This window comes from Camelus ferus, chromosome 18, assembly GCF_009834535.1.
Source record: "Camelus ferus isolate YT-003-E chromosome 18, BCGSAC_Cfer_1.0, whole genome shotgun sequence".
Lineage (NCBI taxonomy): Eukaryota > Metazoa > Chordata > Mammalia > Artiodactyla > Camelidae > Camelus > Camelus ferus.
The window spans coordinates 32,325,923-32,346,336 of NC_045713.1; the positions used below are offsets into that span (position 1 = coordinate 32,325,923).

The 20,414-nt window shown below is 37.1% G+C and overlaps 2 protein-coding genes across 2 annotated transcripts in view; both read right to left on the reverse strand.

The window, feature by feature from the left end:
• The window catches only part of LOC106730764 (ATP-binding cassette sub-family A member 3-like), a 104,914-nt gene extending 101,447 nt beyond the window's left edge, over positions 1-3,467 (reverse strand). The window contains exon 1 of the mRNA XM_032460895.1: positions 3,111-3,467. The gene's annotated coding sequence lies outside the window, so the exon portion shown is untranslated. The remainder of the gene's footprint in view (positions 1-3,110) is intronic.
• A 2,559-nt stretch (positions 3,468-6,026) lies between these two features.
• LOC102510113 (ATP-binding cassette sub-family A member 3) overlaps positions 6,027-20,414 on the reverse strand; it is a 79,178-nt gene continuing 64,790 nt past the window's right edge. The window contains 7 exon segments of the mRNA XM_032460902.1: positions 6,027-6,329; positions 6,732-6,805; positions 12,953-13,143; positions 13,525-13,695; positions 14,322-14,509; positions 19,714-19,908; positions 20,133-20,258. Coding sequence (XP_032316793.1) covers positions 6,204-6,329; positions 6,732-6,805; positions 12,953-13,143; positions 13,525-13,695; positions 14,322-14,509; positions 19,714-19,908; positions 20,133-20,258 — 1,071 coding nt within the window. The 3' untranslated portion in view covers positions 6,027-6,203.

A 20,414-nucleotide genomic window follows, 5' to 3' on the forward strand; every position in this document is an offset into this window, starting at 1 on the left:
AAGGAAAGACGAAACCATATGTTTATCTGAATAGACACAGAAAAACCATTTAACAAAATTCAACATCCATTCTTCATCAAAAGTCTCACCAAAGCAGGTATAGAGGGAACATATTTCAGCATAATAAAAGCCATTTATAACAAATCCACAAGCAACATAATACTCAAAGGTGAAAAGCTGAAAGCCTTCCCGCTAAATGCAGGAACAAGACAACTCTCACCATTTCTACTCAACATAGTATTGAAGTCCTAGTCACAGTTCTCAAACAAGAAAATAAAATAAACATACCCAAATTGGAAGGGAAGAGGTAAAACTGTCACAATTTGCGGACGACATGATATTCTACATAGACAACCCTAAAGTCTCTACACAAAAACTATTAGAATAAATAAATTCAGCAAGGTAGCAGGATACAAGACTAATGTACAGGAATCTGTTGTTTTTCTTTACACTAATAATGATATATCAGAAAGAGAAAGTTAAGTGCAGCCACTGTGGAAAACAGTATGGAGATTCCTCAAAAGACTAGGAATAGACTTAACCATATGACCAAGGAATCCCGCTCCTGCGCATATATCCAGAAGGAACCCTACTTCAAAAAGACACCTGCACCCCAATGTTCCTAGCAGCACTATTGACAATAGTCAAGACATGGAAACACTCTAAATGTCCATCAACAGATGACTGGATAAAGAATTTGTGGTATATTTATACAATGGAATACTATTCAGCCATAAAAATGACAACACAACGTGATTTGCAGCAACATGGATGTCCCTGGAGAATGTCATTCTAAGTGAAGTAAGCCAGAAAGAGAAAGAAAAATACCATACGAGATTGCTTGTATGTGGAATCTAAGAAAAAAAAAAAGGACAAATACAAAACAGAAACAGACTCATAGACATGTAATACAAACTTGTGGTTGCTCAGGGGGTGGGGGGAGGTGGGAAGGGACAGACTGGGATTTCAAAATTTGTAGATACTGACAGGCATATGCAGAATACATAAACAAGATTATACTGTATAGCCCAGGGGAATATATACAAGATCTTGTGGTAGCTGACAGCAAAAAAAAAAAAAAGTGACAATGAATATATGTATATTCATGTATAACTGAAAAATTGTGCTCTACACTGGAATTTGACACAACATTGTAAAATGACTATAACTCAATAAAAAAAGTTTAAAAAAAAGTTAAAAAAACTCAATCCTGCTAAAGTCACATCAAATAAACAGTATTTAAACTGAACAACTATTAAAATAAGGTGGTCATAAACTTGCATGGACTGTATTAATGAAACTATAACTGAAATTCTATATGTATAATTTATTTACTCTATATGCATGAAATTTTATATGTATTATTATATTTCCTACATGCTGAAGGTGTAACCTGCATCTTAAGAACATGATTGTCCCCAAGGCGGCTCTCATGGTACCAAGCTTCTGATGGGCTCCCATGAATTCAGACTCCCAGTTCATCCTAGTACTGGCCAGTTCCTGTGACTCTGGGTGGCTCCTGTACCTTAAGGCTCTGTATTAGTTCTTGTAAACTCAGGCTCCCAGCCCACCCTAGTGTCAAGCTAAACCCATGGACCTAGACTCCAGGCTGGCTCCATAAACCTTGGCCCCATTACAAGAGAAAATGGATACCTCCCCAAATGTAAACTACTCTAGGGTTGGTATAAATTCTTGTTCAGCTTTATGTCTGCAATATTTAGTACATGGCTTTGAGAATCATTCTGAATTTAGGCAAGCATTTCTGAAGATCTAAATTACTTTTAAGACTAATTTTGACCAAGAAGGGCATGGCAGGTGTTTTCTGCATATGGGGCAATGGTGAAAATAAAACAAAACACACAAACCAAGCAAACTAATAACAGTAACACCACCACCAAAAAACAGTTCAAAGCGGGGGAGGGCATAGCTCAGTGGTAGATTGCATGCCTAGCATGCATGAGGTCCTGGGTTTAATTCCCAGTACCTCCATTAAATAAACAAGAAAAAAAAAACCCTACCTACCTACCCCCCACTGAAAAAAACCAACAGTTTAGGCCATTGCCAGAGAAATTCTTCAAATTTTAGAATTCTAATTTTAATTCTAAAATTAATTTTAATTCTAAAATTTTAGAATTTTAGATTAATTAAATTAAATTAATTTAGATTAATTAAAATTAAATTAATTTAGATTAGTTAAAATTAATTTAGATTAATTAAAATTTTAGAATTTTAATTCTAAAATTAAATGATTTTCCATTAATTTTTAACTGGAGGGGTGGTGGAATGCTAACATCATTTCAAATTTTCTGCATACCATTTTAGTTGGTTTCCTTCAAAATAACAGTATAGATTTTGTAGAAAATTTGACCTCACTGTAGTTGGTATTAAGCATTTAGTACATATCTGCAAAATAAACAATATAGAAGCTAATCCTTATTCAAAAGGTTCAGGTCAAAGTTAAAAACAACAAATACCGCTTAAGTCAAGTTCCAGAATGCAAAAATCTGGCAAAATATCTTCTGAGGACTCTGGTGACTGGAAAAACATAGTTTTAAATTTCAATTTACTTTCCTTTATCTTGTGACCCAACCCACTTCCAATCTTTATTTTCTCCAGAGAAGAGATCATACCACAAAGAGCAAGAAGACAGTGTTCCCCTTTTTAGAGAAAATAAGAGATTTGGGATAATCCACGACGAGTAAAGTAAACTTTATTTTGCCTGTTGTCCCGCCTCACAGTCCCCTAGAAAGTTCTGTGAGGTCTAAAGGTAGAGGCGTCATGACCCTTCCCTCCTGAGTAAACCCCCAAGCAGCGGCAGTATGTTGTGGGAGAGGGGGCGACACGGAGGGACGAAGCCGTGTGACTAACAGACTGGGGTAAGTAATACGGGATTTTGTGAGGGTTGTCTTCTGGTTTAATTGTTTTGGGGGGAGAAAGGGTTGTAGACGGTTTGTGTGTGACTTTTGGAGGGGAGGGAGGATGGGTAGGACACGCACTTTCTGGCTCTGAGCGCAGGCAGTGGGGTCGGCCTCCGGGAACTCCGCGGAGCACCTGGCTGAGCAGGGGAAGCTGGCGAGAAGGAGCAAGAGCGCGGAGGTCCAGACACTCACCGCTCAGGCTTCTTAACCGCCACCGCCTCTGCCTTTGCCTCCGCGGCTGAGAAACGTGCGGCGACTCCGGCGCAGGGCCTCCTCCCAACGCCCTCCTCGCAACCGGCCCCGCCCCTCCCCCCCCCCCGCCCCCGCAGGTTTGCGGCCGCGCGCGGCCACCGCCCCTTCTCCGCGCAACCTGCCCGCGCCTAGTCCGCGGCTCGTCGCACTCCCAGCCCTCAGCCCCAGAGCGCCCTCCCAATCCTCCCACCTTCCCAGAATTGGCCAGCCCTCTCCGCGCACTGGTCCCTCGGCCCCTGACACCTCAGAGCCTGCCCTCCTTCCCCACTGCACCCTTCGTGCACCGCCCAGATCCTGAAGGCCCCACCTTGGCGCCCCTTCGCTTACTCCCCAGGTTCTCTGCCTCTGGACCCTACTGGACGACCCCACAAACCTCCACGTCTCGCCGGCTCCTCCCTCCTGTGTCAACGTCACCATCAGCGGGCCCAGTGAGTGGTGGCAGAAAGTTTAAGGATAGCCAGTGGCTGCCCCATCCCCTCACGCCCAGGATTGGTGGTGTTTAAATAGAAAATTTACCGCGTCTTGCAAACCCCCAGCGGCGGGCTACCCAAAAGGTCCCCGTCGTGAAGCATAATACACGCAGTACACGCGGCCCTTGCCCCCGCATGCGCATCCCTTCCTCCCCCGCAACCCTCCTCCCCGCCGCCTCTGCCCTTGACCTCTTGGCGCGGGAAAACCGCTGCCACTCGTCTGAGCCCTCAGCCAGTCTTTCAGTTGACCCCACCTCCAGTCCTTTCTCATGCTCCCCAGTTTCCTCGATGCTTGCTCCTCTTGGCTGACCCCACCCGAATACCCAGCTCCAGTGTAACTTAACGAGTCACAGATTCTGCATTCTGACTATCGAAGGATAAATCCTCTGTCGGCTGTGCCAGATATGTATCATTTACTGCCTCTCAGCGCCAGAGCTAGGCTCTTGAACTGACAGGTTAACGTTTGTCAGGAGAGGGCGCTGGAGAAGCACTGCAGGACAACGGGCGTTCATTCCTGGTTAAGGATGTTCTCTTAGATTCCTCTTGATCTTACCAGAAGCAGATGTGGAGGACGCTTAATGGCACTTCTTCTCAATTAAGTGTGGATTCCCAGTGATTCACGGAGGTTACCCACCAGCCTGCCAACAACCTCAGAGAAGAGTTTCTTGCTTGCCAGACCCAGCCAAGGTTCCCTGTTGGCCAGCCTAGGCAGCCTGTACCCACCGCCCCCCCCCCCCATAATTCCTGCTTGCTCAGCAGGTGTAGAACAGCCCTAGCCTAGGACATTGAACTTCCTCACCACCAAGTGAGCCACAACTAAACCTGCAAGAGGATCTGAAGCCCAGTCTTGGGAGGATCCATCTTCCAAATTTGTTTCTTCTTTAGGTATTTTCCTTCAGCCACAGGTATTTTCTAGAGTTTTCTTAACTTCCTGCATAATCCCCTGTTATAGGTAAAGTACTTGCTGGAAGATTAACAGATGGGTTGGGGGATAAGAGACTACCAGTGTAAAGGAATTTTTTAAAGGGTCATTAATGAAGCCAACTGGGGGACTAGATGCAAGCAAGAGCTTAATAGCATGAGTTGCTCCTCCCTTTTAAAAGATGGTCAACCTGGGAAACAAATTTTGCAATTACTGAAATCACTTGCCAATAATCTATGGTGGGTACAGTCATGGAACCCAAAGAAAGTTACATTGCGGCTAAAAACAACAGAATAGAGAACAGCTTCCAGATATCACTTTTTAATTACGGTATCCAACTGAGGATACAAAACCTTAGAACAAACCATTCCGAAATAGAGCAGCTTCATGGACTCTTTACATGGTGCAGTTCCACAAGGATCATCTTACCTGTCTGCTCATCTGCCCATGGATCTGGAGGTGATTAGATTTCTCACGCTGCTTTGGGGGAAACCCCATCTGCCCAAACAAAAATGAGAAAAAGAGCTCTCTGTCTCACTCTCCACTTCATTTCTCCTTTATTCCTTCTTAATCAGAGTTGGGGCAGGAATAGGAAAGAAAACACGCTATTTAAAATAATGTTTTTGCTTTTTATTCTTGGATTTTAAATGCTCTTGGTGCAAAGATTCTCTTACAAATGTGGAATCTCGGTTTGAGTTTTGGAAATAATAATCCCATTTACCCCTTAAACTTTGATATTGATTTTAATTGGATTCTTTTGTGTATGTATATATATATGTATATGTATATGTTTTTATTGAAGCAGTGTCAGTGTACAAAGTGTCAATTTCTGGTGTACAGCATAATGCTTCAGGTCATACATGAACATACATATATTTATTTTCATATTCTTCTTCACCATAGTTACTCTAAGATACTGAATATAGTTCCCTGTGCTATACAGTATGAACTTGCTGTTTATCGGATTTTGTGAGAATCCTCCTGTATTCGAAGCGAGAGATACTCTACCAGAGTTCAGTAGGTGTTCTGTGATATTCAGTGGGTTTGTAGATGTAATTCTTGTATTTGTGGGAGAGAGCGAGCTGTGAGAGTCTCTTTACTCTGCCATCTTGGCATCTCCTTTTAACTGGATTCTTGTTGGTAAAAAAATTGTATGTGTGTTTATGTATGTGTGTGTCTGTCTCTGTGTGTGTATTTATGGGAAAGATGATTTGCTCCAGGCTATGTGCCCCTCTTATCCATAATTCAGTTTTGTTTTATGTTTTGTTAGTAAAAACATAAACCTCCTGCTCTTTAAGCTATCCTATCTGACAGCTGCATCATTTCTGGATGTTTCTGTTCAAACAGAATACTTGGGAGTGGGTCCTTGTCCCCACCCTGATAAACGTTGCTCTTTCATATTTCTAGGAGAGAAAACAAAATTTTTCACCAAATTCCTTTAGATTTGCACATGCTGGATACACAGGCTGCTGATGTAAATCTACAAAGAAGGGACATGTGTTTTCCTTTGTGGGACTGTTTATTACATAAACATATGTACACTGAGATACACACATAGGAACGCCACTCCATGTATCCAGGTGTAGTAGAGGAGTCTAAGGAAGACATAACAGTTGGAACTGAATCTCATGGCACCTTTTGTTAATAATCATCTTCTGTGTACTGTAGGTTAGCAAAGCTCAGGAAGACTTGCTCCAGCGTAATCTGACTGATGGAATAGTCTTCTAAATTGAATTGCTCTTTGGCCTCCTCCAAAATACCAAACACCTTTAGCAACAACAATAACAAAAAGTGCAGTTATCATTGCAGTCCTCGCTTCCAGCCTCCAAGCCAGATGTGCCTCTTCCACTTCCTGCCACTGCTGCCAAGTTAATGGTGGAGGACAAAAGGCACAGAAGAGGGAGATGAGAAAATGGACAAATAGATAATTGAAAAACTGAGAGAAGGCAGCACTCTCTCCTCATTCTCTTGATGGACAAGGACTCACAATGGGATTTAGGGAGCAGAAACCAAGCAATTAAACTCTAGGGGTGTTTGAAAAGTAACCTAAAGACTCTGCTCCTCCTGCATTGCCAGAATTCTGCTCCACATGCCTGAGTATCTAATACTTCTCCCATCACTGGTGCTTTCTTAACATGTAATGATAGAAGGGAATGAATTTACAGTCACCTTTCCCCAGGTATTGTCCTTGCTGGGGATGTAGTAGTTAAGGATCCTTTGATTCTCCTGCTTTAATACACTACCTAAGAAAGGAAAGATAGGATGGCTGAATCATCTGACAGATTTCTTTTAAAATTGCCAAAATATTGCTATATTTACTTAATTATATGCCATAGAAAGGTGAGTGGATGTGGCTAATACAAAAGGGGACATGATTGAATATCCACTCTCTTTGGTATGCATGATATGGTTAATTCTTTTCAGCAGATTTATTCTTGATGAAATAGTCTTATTATGAGGAATTCAAAGCAGTTATTGAGGGCAGGCTTTTGGGCACAAAAAATTGTCCGCTCACATGCCCAGAAAGAATGTCACTCCTGCTGTTACTACAAGAAGGCTGGACAAATTCCAAATTACTGGCTTTTCTTAATCCCATCAGTTTTCCGATGGGGCAAACTCAGGGCAAATAACTAACCCCTTATGGGGTAGAGATAGGCATCTACAGACAGAATCATGATGAGAGCATTTGTTTATATAAGGCAGGCACTGTTGGATGACATATAAACTGGTGAGAATATATAGCTTACAATTTTTAACAAATTGCTAAAGGTTGAGTATAACAAGGCAGTGTGTAGCCCATTCTTTTATTTTTAACCTCTCTGATTTAGTTTTTTTAGTAGTGTTTCTTATATACATCAGAGAGCTAGATTTTGCTTGTTAGCTAATATGAAAATTTTTTTTCATTTAATGAAGGAATTAACCTATTTACATTTACTGAAAGTAACAGATTCAATTATACTCCTCTTATATTAAAAAATTATATATACATATACATGCATAGTTATAAACACAAATATAAACATATAAAATATGCCTGTATGTGTATCTTCATTATGTAGTTGGTTCTATTCTTTAATCTTTTTATTTCTGATACAGGAAAATATGTATTTTTGTTCTAATGGTTAACTACACACCAATCTTTATGCTAATCTCCATAAATAGTCCCTTCTTTTTTAAAGATACTGTCTTTTGTATCCCTAGTAAGAATGACATTGGATATGCTAGCAACCTCTTAGTGCCCTTCCCAGCATCTAATTCACAGTAGCACCTTTTTATTCCCACTTAACACCTAAATGGCATTCAGTAAGCATACTACTTTCCATGTATCCTCTGCCTTCTTCCCCGCTGTTTTTGATAACTGTATTTTATACACATTTCTAAAACATATTTCAGTTACACAATAATCTAGCACCTAGATCCTCTTCATTTAGGCCTCAGTCTAGAGGTAAAACACATTCAGTGCACACCTTTAGCTCTTATGCAGAAGCTTCATCAATTATTTCTCAGTAGATGTGAAAGTTTTGTTTCTTTATATATATATACACACATCTTCATAATTTTTTTCATTATAGGCTATTACAAGATATTTATATATATATGCCATACATTAGGACCTTGTTGTTTATCTGTTTTATATGTAGTAGTTAGTATCTGCAAATCTCAAACTCCCCATTTCTCTCTCCCCTCTCACCCCCTTGGCAACCATATGTTTGTTTTCTATATTTGTGAGTCTGTTTCTGTTTTGTAAATAAGTTCATTTGTGTCATTTTTTTAGATTCCACATATAAGTGGTGATATATGGTATTTCTTCTTTCTCCTTCTGGCTTATTTCACTTAGTATGATAATCTCTAGGTTTATCCATGTTGCTGCAAATGGCATTCTTTCATTCTTTTTTATGGGTTAGTAGTATTCCATTTTATATATATAAATAGGAATGTGGCTTCAAAGTACATTCTCAATTGTAAGATGGTTGCTGCCCAGTCCTTTCTCACATTATTCTTGAGAAAATAGATATTCAAATGTAGCACAGGTAAAGTAGAACTGACATGGAATCTCTTTCTCTCTCTATATAAATGTGTCACATCTTCTTTGATCAGTCATCTGTTGATGGACATTTAATTTGCTTCCATGTCTTGGCTATTGTAAGTAGTGTTGCTATTAACATTGGGGTGCATGTATCTTTTCAAATTAGCATTTCCTCTGGATATATGCTCAGGAGTGGGATTGCTGGATCATAGGGTAAGTCTATTTTTAGTTTTTTGAGGATCTCTGTGTTGTTTTTTTATAGTGGCTGCACCAAATTTCATCTCCACCAACAGTGTAAGAGGGTTCCCTAGTCACCTAATTTTTTAGCCCTTTGGATCATGGTTTAGGATTTTCTTACATAGCATCTATTCTCTTTTTAATTTTTTAAAAGCTCATATTGAAATATTAGGTAATAATTTTCATCTGCTTTGTGGTCATGTATCTCTGCTGTACTTTCAATATTTGTTAGGTTTTTCCTCTTAATCTTTTTTACTTAAGATATTTTTCTTTGGGTTTCAGTCATTCATCTTTAAATGGGATTAATTTTCATATAGTTTTAGAAAAAGTTTCCTATGTAAGAGGTGGATAGGACAGAATATCTCTCTTAGCTTTTAGGGTTCTCTGCTGTAGTGTTCCTTACTCAGAGCCTTCTGGGATATATTAAATAACGTGACCTCTCAGCATAGTCCTTCCTCTGGTAATATCCGATATCTGCCTCCTGTGGCTTTCTCCCCATTCCATGGTAAATTAGGGATGTTTTCCTCCAGAGAAGATCTGTGCTTGCTCTTGCTTGGAATCAGAGGACGCTACTGACCACCCATTTTGAGGTCTCCCTTTACATTGCAGTCTCAGCATGAGCTCCCCAACCCTGGAACGAGTCCAGAGTCCCATCACTGATCTCCGTGCTGACAATGTCATTTGCTTCCAGATTTGCATTTTCTTACTGCTCACTGTTTCAGCCACTATTTTCTTTCATTCCCCCCCCCCCTTTTTTTTTCATGTTTTCTCTCTCTCTTTTTGTTTTGGTTATTAAAGAGTTTCATCACTTTTGTTTCTGAGCTGATTACTGCATTAAAAATAGATTTATTTTAATTTTTTTTTACCAATTCCTAGTTTTATTTTACCAGGAGTGCTTTTCAGAGTATACAATCTTCCATATTGCAAAATTAGAATCATCTTATTTGTGAATTTAAGAAAAAGAATACTTGGTCACTTAAATTTCCTTGAGATTATGTGCAATCATTTACTATAAATACTCTGAATACTGTGGTAAATCCTCTTTAATATATACATTCTAGATGCTTTTTGATTTTAATGTTTATTTATTCTTTTTTTTTTTAAATCAATATTAAGGTATAGATTCCATGGCAGTTCCACTTTACCTCTGTTATATTTGAATAGCTATTTTCTCTAGAATAATGTGAGAAAGGACTGGGCAGCAACCATCTTATAATTGAGAATGTACTTTGAAGCCACATTCCTATTAAAGCTCTTGTGTCCACATTCTTGAGAATAGATCTCTGGCTGAGGTTTAGTGTCCCTCCTTCAAGCAGAACAAGTTGCTAGGACAGCAATGAGGTTGTCTGGTCACAGCTTCTCTTTGTGGTAATTTAGGCACCATGTGAAATAGAACTTGGATACAATAAATACTCAAAAACACTTGCTGAATGAATGCATAAGTAAATACTGAAGTTCTCAGTGGACATATCCATATGTATGTGTTATTGGCATGGCAAAAGCACTATGACCAAAACTGAGATATTTATTTTTCCATACATCTGTTTTCCAAATCTGCTTTATCATACATTTCTTATTTGTTTTCTGATCTCTATTCCTACTAAGTAATCAATCATACCGTTTTCCATTGCCTGGAAGATAAACTTCCAACTCCTCAGCCTCACTCACAATGGGAACTTCTGTGATATTTTGCTCAGCCTGCAAAGCGAAAATGAAGGTGAAAAGCCTCCCCTCTGGGAACTACCTGTTTGTTCTCTGAATTTCTGATTCTGTTTGTATTTAGTTATGTTTGTTCATTTTCATGTTTTTATTTTCACTTATTTTGAGGTATCTTATGATTTCTTTGATTTCTTCATTGACCTGTTGGTTCTTTAGCAGCACGTTGTTTAGTCTTCATGTATTTGTGCTTTTCTCATTTTTCTTCCTATAACTGATTTCTAGTTTCATACCATTGTAGTCAGAAAAAAATGCTTGATGTAATTTCTATCCTCTTTAATTTGTTGAGACTTTTATTTGTGTGTGTGGACTAGCATGTGATCTATCCTACAGAACATTTGAGTTCTATGTGAACTTGAAAAGAATGTGTATTCTGCTGTTTTTGGTGGAATGTCTTCTAGATATCTATTCAGTTCAACTGATCCAATGTGTCATTTAAGGCCACTGTTTCCTTATTGATTTTCTATCTGGATGATCTGTCCACTGATGTAAGTGGAATGTTAACATCCCCTACTATTATTGTATTATTGTCAATTTCATCCTTTATGTCTATTAATATTTGCTTTATATATGTAAGTGCTCCTATTTTAGCTGCAAACATGTTAATGAGTGTTACATACCCATCTTATAGTTGCTTCCTTTATCATTATATCATTGATTCCTTTCTTTGTTTTTTGTCATAGACTTTGTTTTAAAGTCTGTATTGTCTGATATGAGCCTTGCTACCCCAGCTTTCTTCTCATTTTTATTTGCATGAAATATTTTTTCCATTCCCTAACTTTCAGTCTATGTGTGTCTTTAGCTCTGAAATGAGTCTCTTGTAAACTGTATATCAGATGGGTCTTTAAAAAAATCCAATTAGCTACCTTTTTCTCTTTGATTGGAGCATTGAGTCCATTGACATTTTAAGTAATTTCAATAAGTATGTACTTATCACCATTTTGTAACTTGTTGTCTGGTTGTTTTTCTATTTCTTTTCTGTTCTTTTCTTCTTTCATCATTTTCCATTTTGGTTTGATGACTTCTTTTGTGGTTTGCTTGTGTTCCTTTCTAATTTTTGTGTATCTATTGTAGGTTTTTGATTTATGGTTACCATGGGTTTCGTATATGTTGACTTACTTATTTTAAACTGGCAGTCACTTAAGTTCAAATACACTCTAAAATATCTACATCTTTATACACCCCTTGCCCTTATTTTGTGTTTGTTTGGTGTATTTCATGTTTATCTCTTGTTTATTGTGGTTATAGTTTATTTTACTTTTTTTTGTTGTTTTTTGATCTTTGTATTAGCTTATTTAAGTGGCTGATCCACAGATTTTACTATGTATTTGTCTTTACTAGTAGGATTTTTCCTTTCCTGTAGATTCTTATTCTTATTGTAGTCTTTTCTTTTGCACTTAGAGAAGATCTTTTAACATTTCAATATATGGTTCAAACCACTAACTCCCCAGGGGGGCTCTGAGCCTGTTTAATCTCCCACCTCTCTGTGTCCCCTCATGGGGACCTGACCTAACTGCTTTTCTTCCCTTCCTACCCAGTTCTGTGGAACAGTTTTACAGCTTTGGTTGTAAAAGAATCTTTCTGCCAGTCTCCAGTTTGTCTTCTGTGAGAATTGCTCTATGTATAGATGTGTTTTTGATGTGTCTATGGGGCGAGGTGAGCTCTGCATCCTCCTGCTCCACCATCTCAATCCTCTCCTGTTGTCTTTTTGATGTGTGAGATGATATCTCATTGTGGTTTTGATTTGAATTTCCCTCATGATTAGAAAGATGAAAAGAACATCTTTTCATGTGCCTGTTGGCCATCTGCATGTCTTCTTGGGAAAAATGTCTATCCAGGTCCTCTGCCCATTTTTTAATCAGATTTTGTTTTTTTGATATTTAGTTATATGAATTCTTTGTATATTTTGTATATTAACCCTCTGCCAGATATACTGTTTGCAAATATCTTCTCCCCTTCAGCAGGCAGCTTCTTCATTTTGTTAAATAGTTTCCTTCATTGTGAATCAGAACTGCTCTTGAAAGGAGAGAAAAGCTTAGTGATTCTTATTTGTATTTCAATATCATATTATGGCTAAGACATCAAAAGACCACAGTAGGAAAAATAATTGTGAATTGTGCTCAAAATATGACTTTAGGGATATAACTTATATGGACAGCATAAATTCAAGATCGTCTTATTAAAGTAATATGAGAGCTAAGTGAAAACTTTTTTTTGGTAAAACTTCTTAGCATAACAAGGCACAAGAAGTTGTAGAAATAAGAATCCCAAAGCAATTCAGTATGAAAAATTAATAAATATCAATAACCCACAGGAACACATCATTGAAGACATAAAACATATGGGTGGTGAGAAAAAAAAAATACATGATATAACATGTCTCTAACAAAGTTAGCCCAACATAGTTTACCTGGGAATGTCATTGTGATGAAAAATTTTAAATCATCTAGTTTATCCTCAGGTGTATCAATCTTGACCTTGACCTTCAGGATGTAAATATTGCCAAACTTACTCTTGAGGTGCTGAGGGTTACCCAAGCACATGAACTTTCCCTGTACCATAATGGCCAGCCTGGTACAGAAAGCATCACATTCCTCCATTCTAGCAAAACAAGATAACAGAACAATGTAAAGCTAAAAAGCTTTTTGGAGGACATTCTGTAGTTCAAACACAGCCAGGATTTTATGACTCTGTTTTCAATGTGAAGTGGAATTTGCCAATCATACAGTTCATAGTTGTGAAGTGAAAAATTTTCAAACGATAAAAAAGAGGGTACCAAATCCTCAATATCTCCTGAACTTCTTGTTCTCTCCCTACTCTTGGTTATTTAATTCAGTGAGGATTCTTGATTGTCCTATTCATTCAGATTAACTTACATACTCAAGTATGTTCACTGTCTAATATTCTTAGCCCCAAATAATTCTCTCTTACAGCCACTATAATGCTTTGCAACCATCAACCATACCTCCCAATGAGTCACACCTGTGGGAGGTTATAATGATGGCTTTGCCACTTTCACGTGTCTGTGTCACAGCATCCCAGAGCAAGCGTCGGCCTACTGGGTCCATGCCAGTTGATGGTTCATCCAGCAAAATGACTGAGGGTTTTCCCATTAGGGCAATTACAGTACTCAGCCTACGTTTGCTTCCTCCACTTCATGGTCATAGAAGAAGAGAGAATACAGGAGAAAGGAAGAATATACAGATCAGTTACTTATAGGAAAGAGTTAGAATTAACATCTCAGATGCTGAGAATCTCAGCAAACACTTAACATGGACAACATCAGTGCTGATTAGATGTGTCTTCAGTAAGGTAGCAGGCCCAAGTGTAGGTGTATATATCAATTAATTTTCCTTTGAAATGTAGAGGAGTGACTTTTATGTAACTTATTATGTAGCATTATCAGTGGTATTTATTAGTTGTTCTTAGGGTGTCATGATTTCCCAGGTACATAAATCCCAGCATAATTTGAAGGACCTACATTCCCCATTTCTTGAGAGATGAAGAACCAGGAGGAATAAAGGACCCCTTTTGAGATTCAGAGGCTACAATTCAAGTAGAGCTAGGATTTCGGGTTTTATCTCTACAGAGGAAAAACATTTTGATCTGTCTTATTACAGATGTCTGAAACCTAGCGACTCATGAGATAGTTTCATAGTTTGATAATTATGTGACAGAGGACTTAGGTGGAGCCGTGGACATTTATTTCTAACATCAGAAACATAGGGAGGCACCTCAACATTGGCAGCAGCAACAAAACGAACAGCATAATGACTCACCTGTAGGTTCTGATAAGCTTGTCAGCATGGGGCTCCAGTTGCAGTGAATTCAACCACTTATTCACATACTGCTGAATCTGGGGCTCAGAGACTCCCCACAATCTGGCATACATGATCATTATTTCCCGACCAGTCATGTATTTCAGCAAGGCATCAGACTGAGGACAATAGCCAACTCTTGACTTCACCTGATTGCAAGAATTACCTTAATAAGGACCCAAGTCATCTAGCCCACTGAGCATCCCTATATGATATAGAAGACCTGAAGCCGTCCGGGCCATGCCTCTAAAAGTCCTACCGAGAATTTTGTTTTCTAAAGTTTACAAAATTGCGGCCACTGGATCTATTATAATAAATTATAATAATAGGTTCCCCAACTCAATTTTAATAATCTTGAAGATAAAGAAGTTACAAAAAAATTGTAGTATCTACTGAATTTGGAGGAATATTAGAATATGAGATGTTCCCCTTACTAATGAGGAACTTCAAGGGGCGTGGTCACCATGGAAGTTTTTACATTGCAAAAGTTGCTCAGTCATGTGTAATAACTCGCGGATCAGGAGCAAAGCCTTTCCCCATTTTCACAGACAGAAGAATTCAGTGAGTGTTGCTTTACCAATTAACCAACCCTTTTGTGGCTTTACATTCAGATGCACATAGACCAGGTATTCAGAGAGAAAGAGATGAATTTTAGTTTATTAAAATTAAAATTAATTAATTAAGTTAAACCATAATTAATTAAAATTATTTTAAATAATTAATTAAAAGTTATACTGTTTCTCTGGCTTTTTATTAATTAATTTAAAGTAATCCCAGACTATTTATGCCCCTAGATTCTTGGCAGAAAGCAACTCAAACCTCTTCTTTTATCTAGGTATAAAATTATTATCCTATATAAGTTTTGAAAATAAGTGAGCTACATACAAAGATAATTCAGTGAACAAGGAAAAAAGACACCATGAATACCACCAGCAGAAACAATACTCACCAGAAACATGTTAGTAATGACTTCAAATATTGGGTTTAGTAGATCAGATGAGAAAATGTGTTCATTTTGTTTAAATAAATTTTAAAACCTTAAATGTGTCTTCATGAAAGAGAAAAGTATCGAATAACCTAGATATTTTGGAATTGAACCATATTTAACATCTAAAAACTTTAAAAAGTCATATTATAAGCTCTGTGAATAGGTTTGACAGCAGTTTAGTCACAATGGAAGAAATTAACCTAACATGGAGATAGGTCTTAAGAAGGTATCTAGAATTCAGTGCAAAAATAAAGTGTGTAACTGAGAGCAGTATTGAGAGATAAGGATGATAGACTAGAAACCTAGTATGTGGATAACTGGAGTTGCAGAAAGAGAGAAAGAAAAAAACAGGAGAAATATTTGAAGAAAAAATAAGTGAAAATTATCCAGAACCAATTAAAGTACCAATTGATAAGTTCAATAATGTCAACAAATTTCAAGCAGGGTAAAATCTTAAGATCCACACCCACATCTAAGTAGAGATGACCCTTGAACAACATTCAGGTTGGGGTGCTCACCCTCCACACAGACAAAAATCCACTCATAACTTTATAGTCAGCCCTCTCTATCCACAGTTGTGTATCCATGGATTCAACCAACCATGGATCATGTAGTACTATAGTACATATTTACTGAAAAAAATTTGTGTATAAGTAGATTTACACAATTCAAATCCATGTTGATCAAGGGTCAAATGTACATTATATTTAAGTTTATGCAATGCAAAGAGAAATTTTTTAAAACAACAATAGAGAAAAAAATTATCCATAAAGGAACATCAGACTGACAGCTGATGTCTCAAATGTAGTAGTGGAAGTAAAAGGATAGTGAAACAATATACTAATTTGTTAAAGGAAAATTGTTTCAAATCTCAAATTCTATATGCAGTGAAAATATTTTTTGCCAGTGAGGGTAAACTAAGGCATTTATAGGAAGTATGTAATATGAATTAAAAAGTTTGATCCTGAAATTGAGATGGAGAAAATGTCTGCAATTGCCATTTCTATTCAATGCTGAATAGAGGCTCTGGCCATTGCAATAAGGCAAAGAAAAAAAGCATAGGATTGGAAAGGAAAACAAACCCTCATTATCTGCAGCAGTCATGATTGCATAACTGAAAATTCCAACATATTCATAGGTAAATATTAGAATTTAACAATTTTGTTGAATATATATTCAATATTTAAAAATAAATTGTACTTCTATAAACCATCAACAAGCAATAAAATTCAACTATTTAAATTAATATTAAAACAAAATATACAGAAATAAATTGCATACAATATTGTTGTTTCTTTTTCTTAATCTAGACAACAAGTTGACTCTTCTTATTAGTGTAATTTCCCTTCACAACTATGAAACTATCACTCTGAGATACTTAATGAGACCCCAATATGTGGAGAGATATATTATTTTCACAATAAATATGTCAATCTTCTGGAATCCTACTTAAAATCCCAGCATTTTTATGCAAAGGTAAGCTAATTCCTTAATTCAACTATAATTTTTAAAGTATAAGAATAACCAAAGTAATATTGAAGAACAAAATTTTTACTACTGGATATTATGACTTTCTACTAAAACTATCATAATTAATAAAGTATGTTAGTAGTGCAATGATAAACAAACCAACCTATGGAAAAGAACATAGTCCAGAAACTAACTCATATTTACATAACACTTCATAGCTGACAAAATTGATATTGCAGAGAGAAAAGAATAATCATCAGCAAAAGAAGCTGGGTGAATTGGCTACCTATATATATAAAAATAAATGAATTTTGATCCTTATTCAGCAGTATATAGATGAATTATAAATTTAAATGTGAATGATAATGCAATAAAACTTACATGATCAAAGGAAACTTAATATTTAATATAGACATAGGGTATGTGAGGAATTATTGAACAGGTCAAAAACAATGAACATAGAGGGAAAAAATGGGCTTCAATGAAATTTTAAAAAACTTTTGATTAAAAGAAAAATAAACAAATATTATCTTCAAATAATTACCAAGAGAAAAAATGGACAAAAGACTTGAACAGCCAATTTCATATATTATCAAAGAAAAGAAAATGAAAACTACTATATATCCAGCATAATGTCTAAAACCAAATAGTCTAAAAGATAGTCAGTACTTTATACTGACAAAGATGTAGAATGATGGAAACTGTCATACACTGCTGGTGGGAAAGAAAATTGGTATAATCACACTGGAAAACCACTTGTCAGTATCAAGTAAAGTTTAATATTCATATACTTTATGATCTAGTAATTTTGTTTATAAGTACATATCTAACAGAAGTGTGCACATTTGTGCACCCAAAGACATGTTAAGTAGCAATCATGGCAATATTAATAAAGCTCAGAAATGCCCCTCAAAGATAAACATAATGTTTTATATTCATAACATTAAATATTATACAGCAATGTAAATGAACAAACTACTACTGTAAGTGGCAGTGTGGATGAGGCTGAAAAGCATAATATTGAACTAAAGAAACCAGAAAGACCAGTCAGAATGGCCATCAATCAAAAGTCCACAAATGACAAATGCTGGAGAGGCTGTGGAGAAAAAGGAACCCTCCTACACCGCTGGTGGGAATGCAGTTTGGTGCAGCCACTGTGGAAAACAGTATGGAGAGTCCTCAAAAGACTAGGAATAGACTTACCATATGACCCAGGAATCCTGCTCCTGGGCCTATATCCAGAAGGAACCCTACTTCAAAATGACACCTGCACCCCAATGTTCCTAGCAGCACTATTTACAATAGCCAAGACATGGAAACAACCTAAATGTCCATCAACACATGACTGGATAAAGAAGATGTGGTATATTTATACAATGTAATACTATTCAGCCATAAAACCCAACAACATAACGCCATTTGCAGCAACATGGATGTTCCTGGAGAATGTCATTCTAAGTGAAGTAAGCCAGAAAGAGAGAGAAAAATACCGTATGAGATGGCTCATGTGTGGAATCTAAAGCAAAGCAAAACAAACAAAACAAAACAGAAATACAAAACAGAAACAGGCTCATAGACATAAAATACAAACTTGTGGTTGCCAAGGGGGCAGAGGGTGGGAAGGGACAGACTGGGATTTCAAAATGTAGAATAGATAAACAAGGTTGTACTGTGTAGCACAGGGAAATATATACAGGATCTTGTGGTGGCTCACAGTGAAAGAGAAAGTGACAATGATTGTATGTATGTTCATGTATAACTGAAAAATTGTGCTCTACACTGGAATTTGACACATTATAAAATGACTATAATTCAATAAAAAAAATTTAAAAAAAAGAAACCAGAAAGAAAGTTACAGTACAATTATACTCATATAATATTCAAAAATAAGTGAAACGAATGTGTGGTAGAAAAAGTCAGCATGCTAAAAGTTCACATTAGAACTGTTTAATAATTCAAAAATGAATATTAAAATTAGTGATAGACATTAAGGAATTAAAAGAGAAAAACTATATAATATTTTCACATGATAACAATGCACACAAGAAAATCAATGCTAAAATGCTAAAAGTTCATAGCAAAGTAGACAGAGAAATGAATTTTCTTAAACTGATAAAGGGTAGATTATTGTTTAATTCTATAGCATACAGGCTCCTACAAACCCCTCTTCCTTATTTCATTATGGCAGTGTCTCATGAACTGAGGAGGAAAGAATTGCAGCTATTAGGCTCCCATTATCACCACACAACTGACCCTACTGCAATCATTCTTGTTACCTTCATCAATGAAGTTCTAGTTACTAAATCCAATGGACACTACTTCAGGCTTTTAACTTACTTGAGATTTCCTGGCATTTGGCACTTTTGACTATTTTCTTCTTCTTGAATTTTTCCCCTACTCAGCTTCTTCCCAAAGTTATGCTCTCTCTTCCAAGTGGCATTTGCAGCCACTTGGCTGATGCAGGAAAACAGGGATACAAAATCCAGCTACCTTGCTTTGATTTTGGGACCACTCTGAAAGGCAATCCTATTCCAAACCTCTAAGATGGATCAAGGCCTCGGTTACTAGTGAACTGCAGTCACTTTCTCCTTCTGCCCAGTCTTTTCTTCCTTGGAGCACCTTGTCTGGCATATGTTACATGCACTGTTGAGAGAACCTTCCTTTTAATCTAACAGTTTCAAAGGACCCAAAAGATACTCTTGTCTTAGATTCTGTTCTTGCTACCTCAATACCACTCTTCAAATTTATTTCTCTTTTGAGAATCCACTGACTGAGTCAACATTATCAAGATCAGTATCTATCATGATTCCCATCTAGTATCTCCAGCCATCTACCTGTTATCTGCACTCCCAAGTTGTTATGGTTCTCATATCTTAGAGTGTGATAGTGTCTTACCTTTTGGGTATGTTTAGTGATGCTGAAGCCATCAATGAACACATTCCCAGAGGTAACAGTCTCATCTCCAGTCAGAATTTGGAAGGTTGTAGTTTTTCCAGCCCCACTGAACCCAAGCAATCCAAAACACTCCCCCTTTTGTATTGCAACGGAGATATTTTTCACAGCCAGAATGACTGGATACTTGAAATATATCTAAAAAAAAAATCCAGAAAACACTGTATAGTAAAGAATATTTGTAGGTCAAATACATTTGTCAGACCTCTATGAGCCACTACTTCAACAGTTTTACAAGAACTCTTCTATTACACTGGGAGACTATAGATAGATCCTGAATAATCACAATAAACCCTGGATGCTAAAGACAAGCTCTGAGGTAGAAATGAAGCCACCATACTTTGTCCCATGAATGATGTTACCTTTGTGAGTTCTTTAATGAGCACTATGGAATTCAGCAACTGCCGAGGCTGCCCTAGGATTCTCTTTCTTTCATTTTGTACATCTTCATCCTCAGATTCTCCAGATAATTCTTTGGATACTTTTTCCTATATTTTCAAGACAAGAATCATAGAGGTGGATGCTCTTTAGGTGTCTGATCTAGACTGGGTGGCTTCATGAAAGCTACACTGGGGGATAATCTCAAAGATGCCAATTGAGAACGTTTTAGTCATTCAGAGAAGTCTCTGAATATCACCTCAACA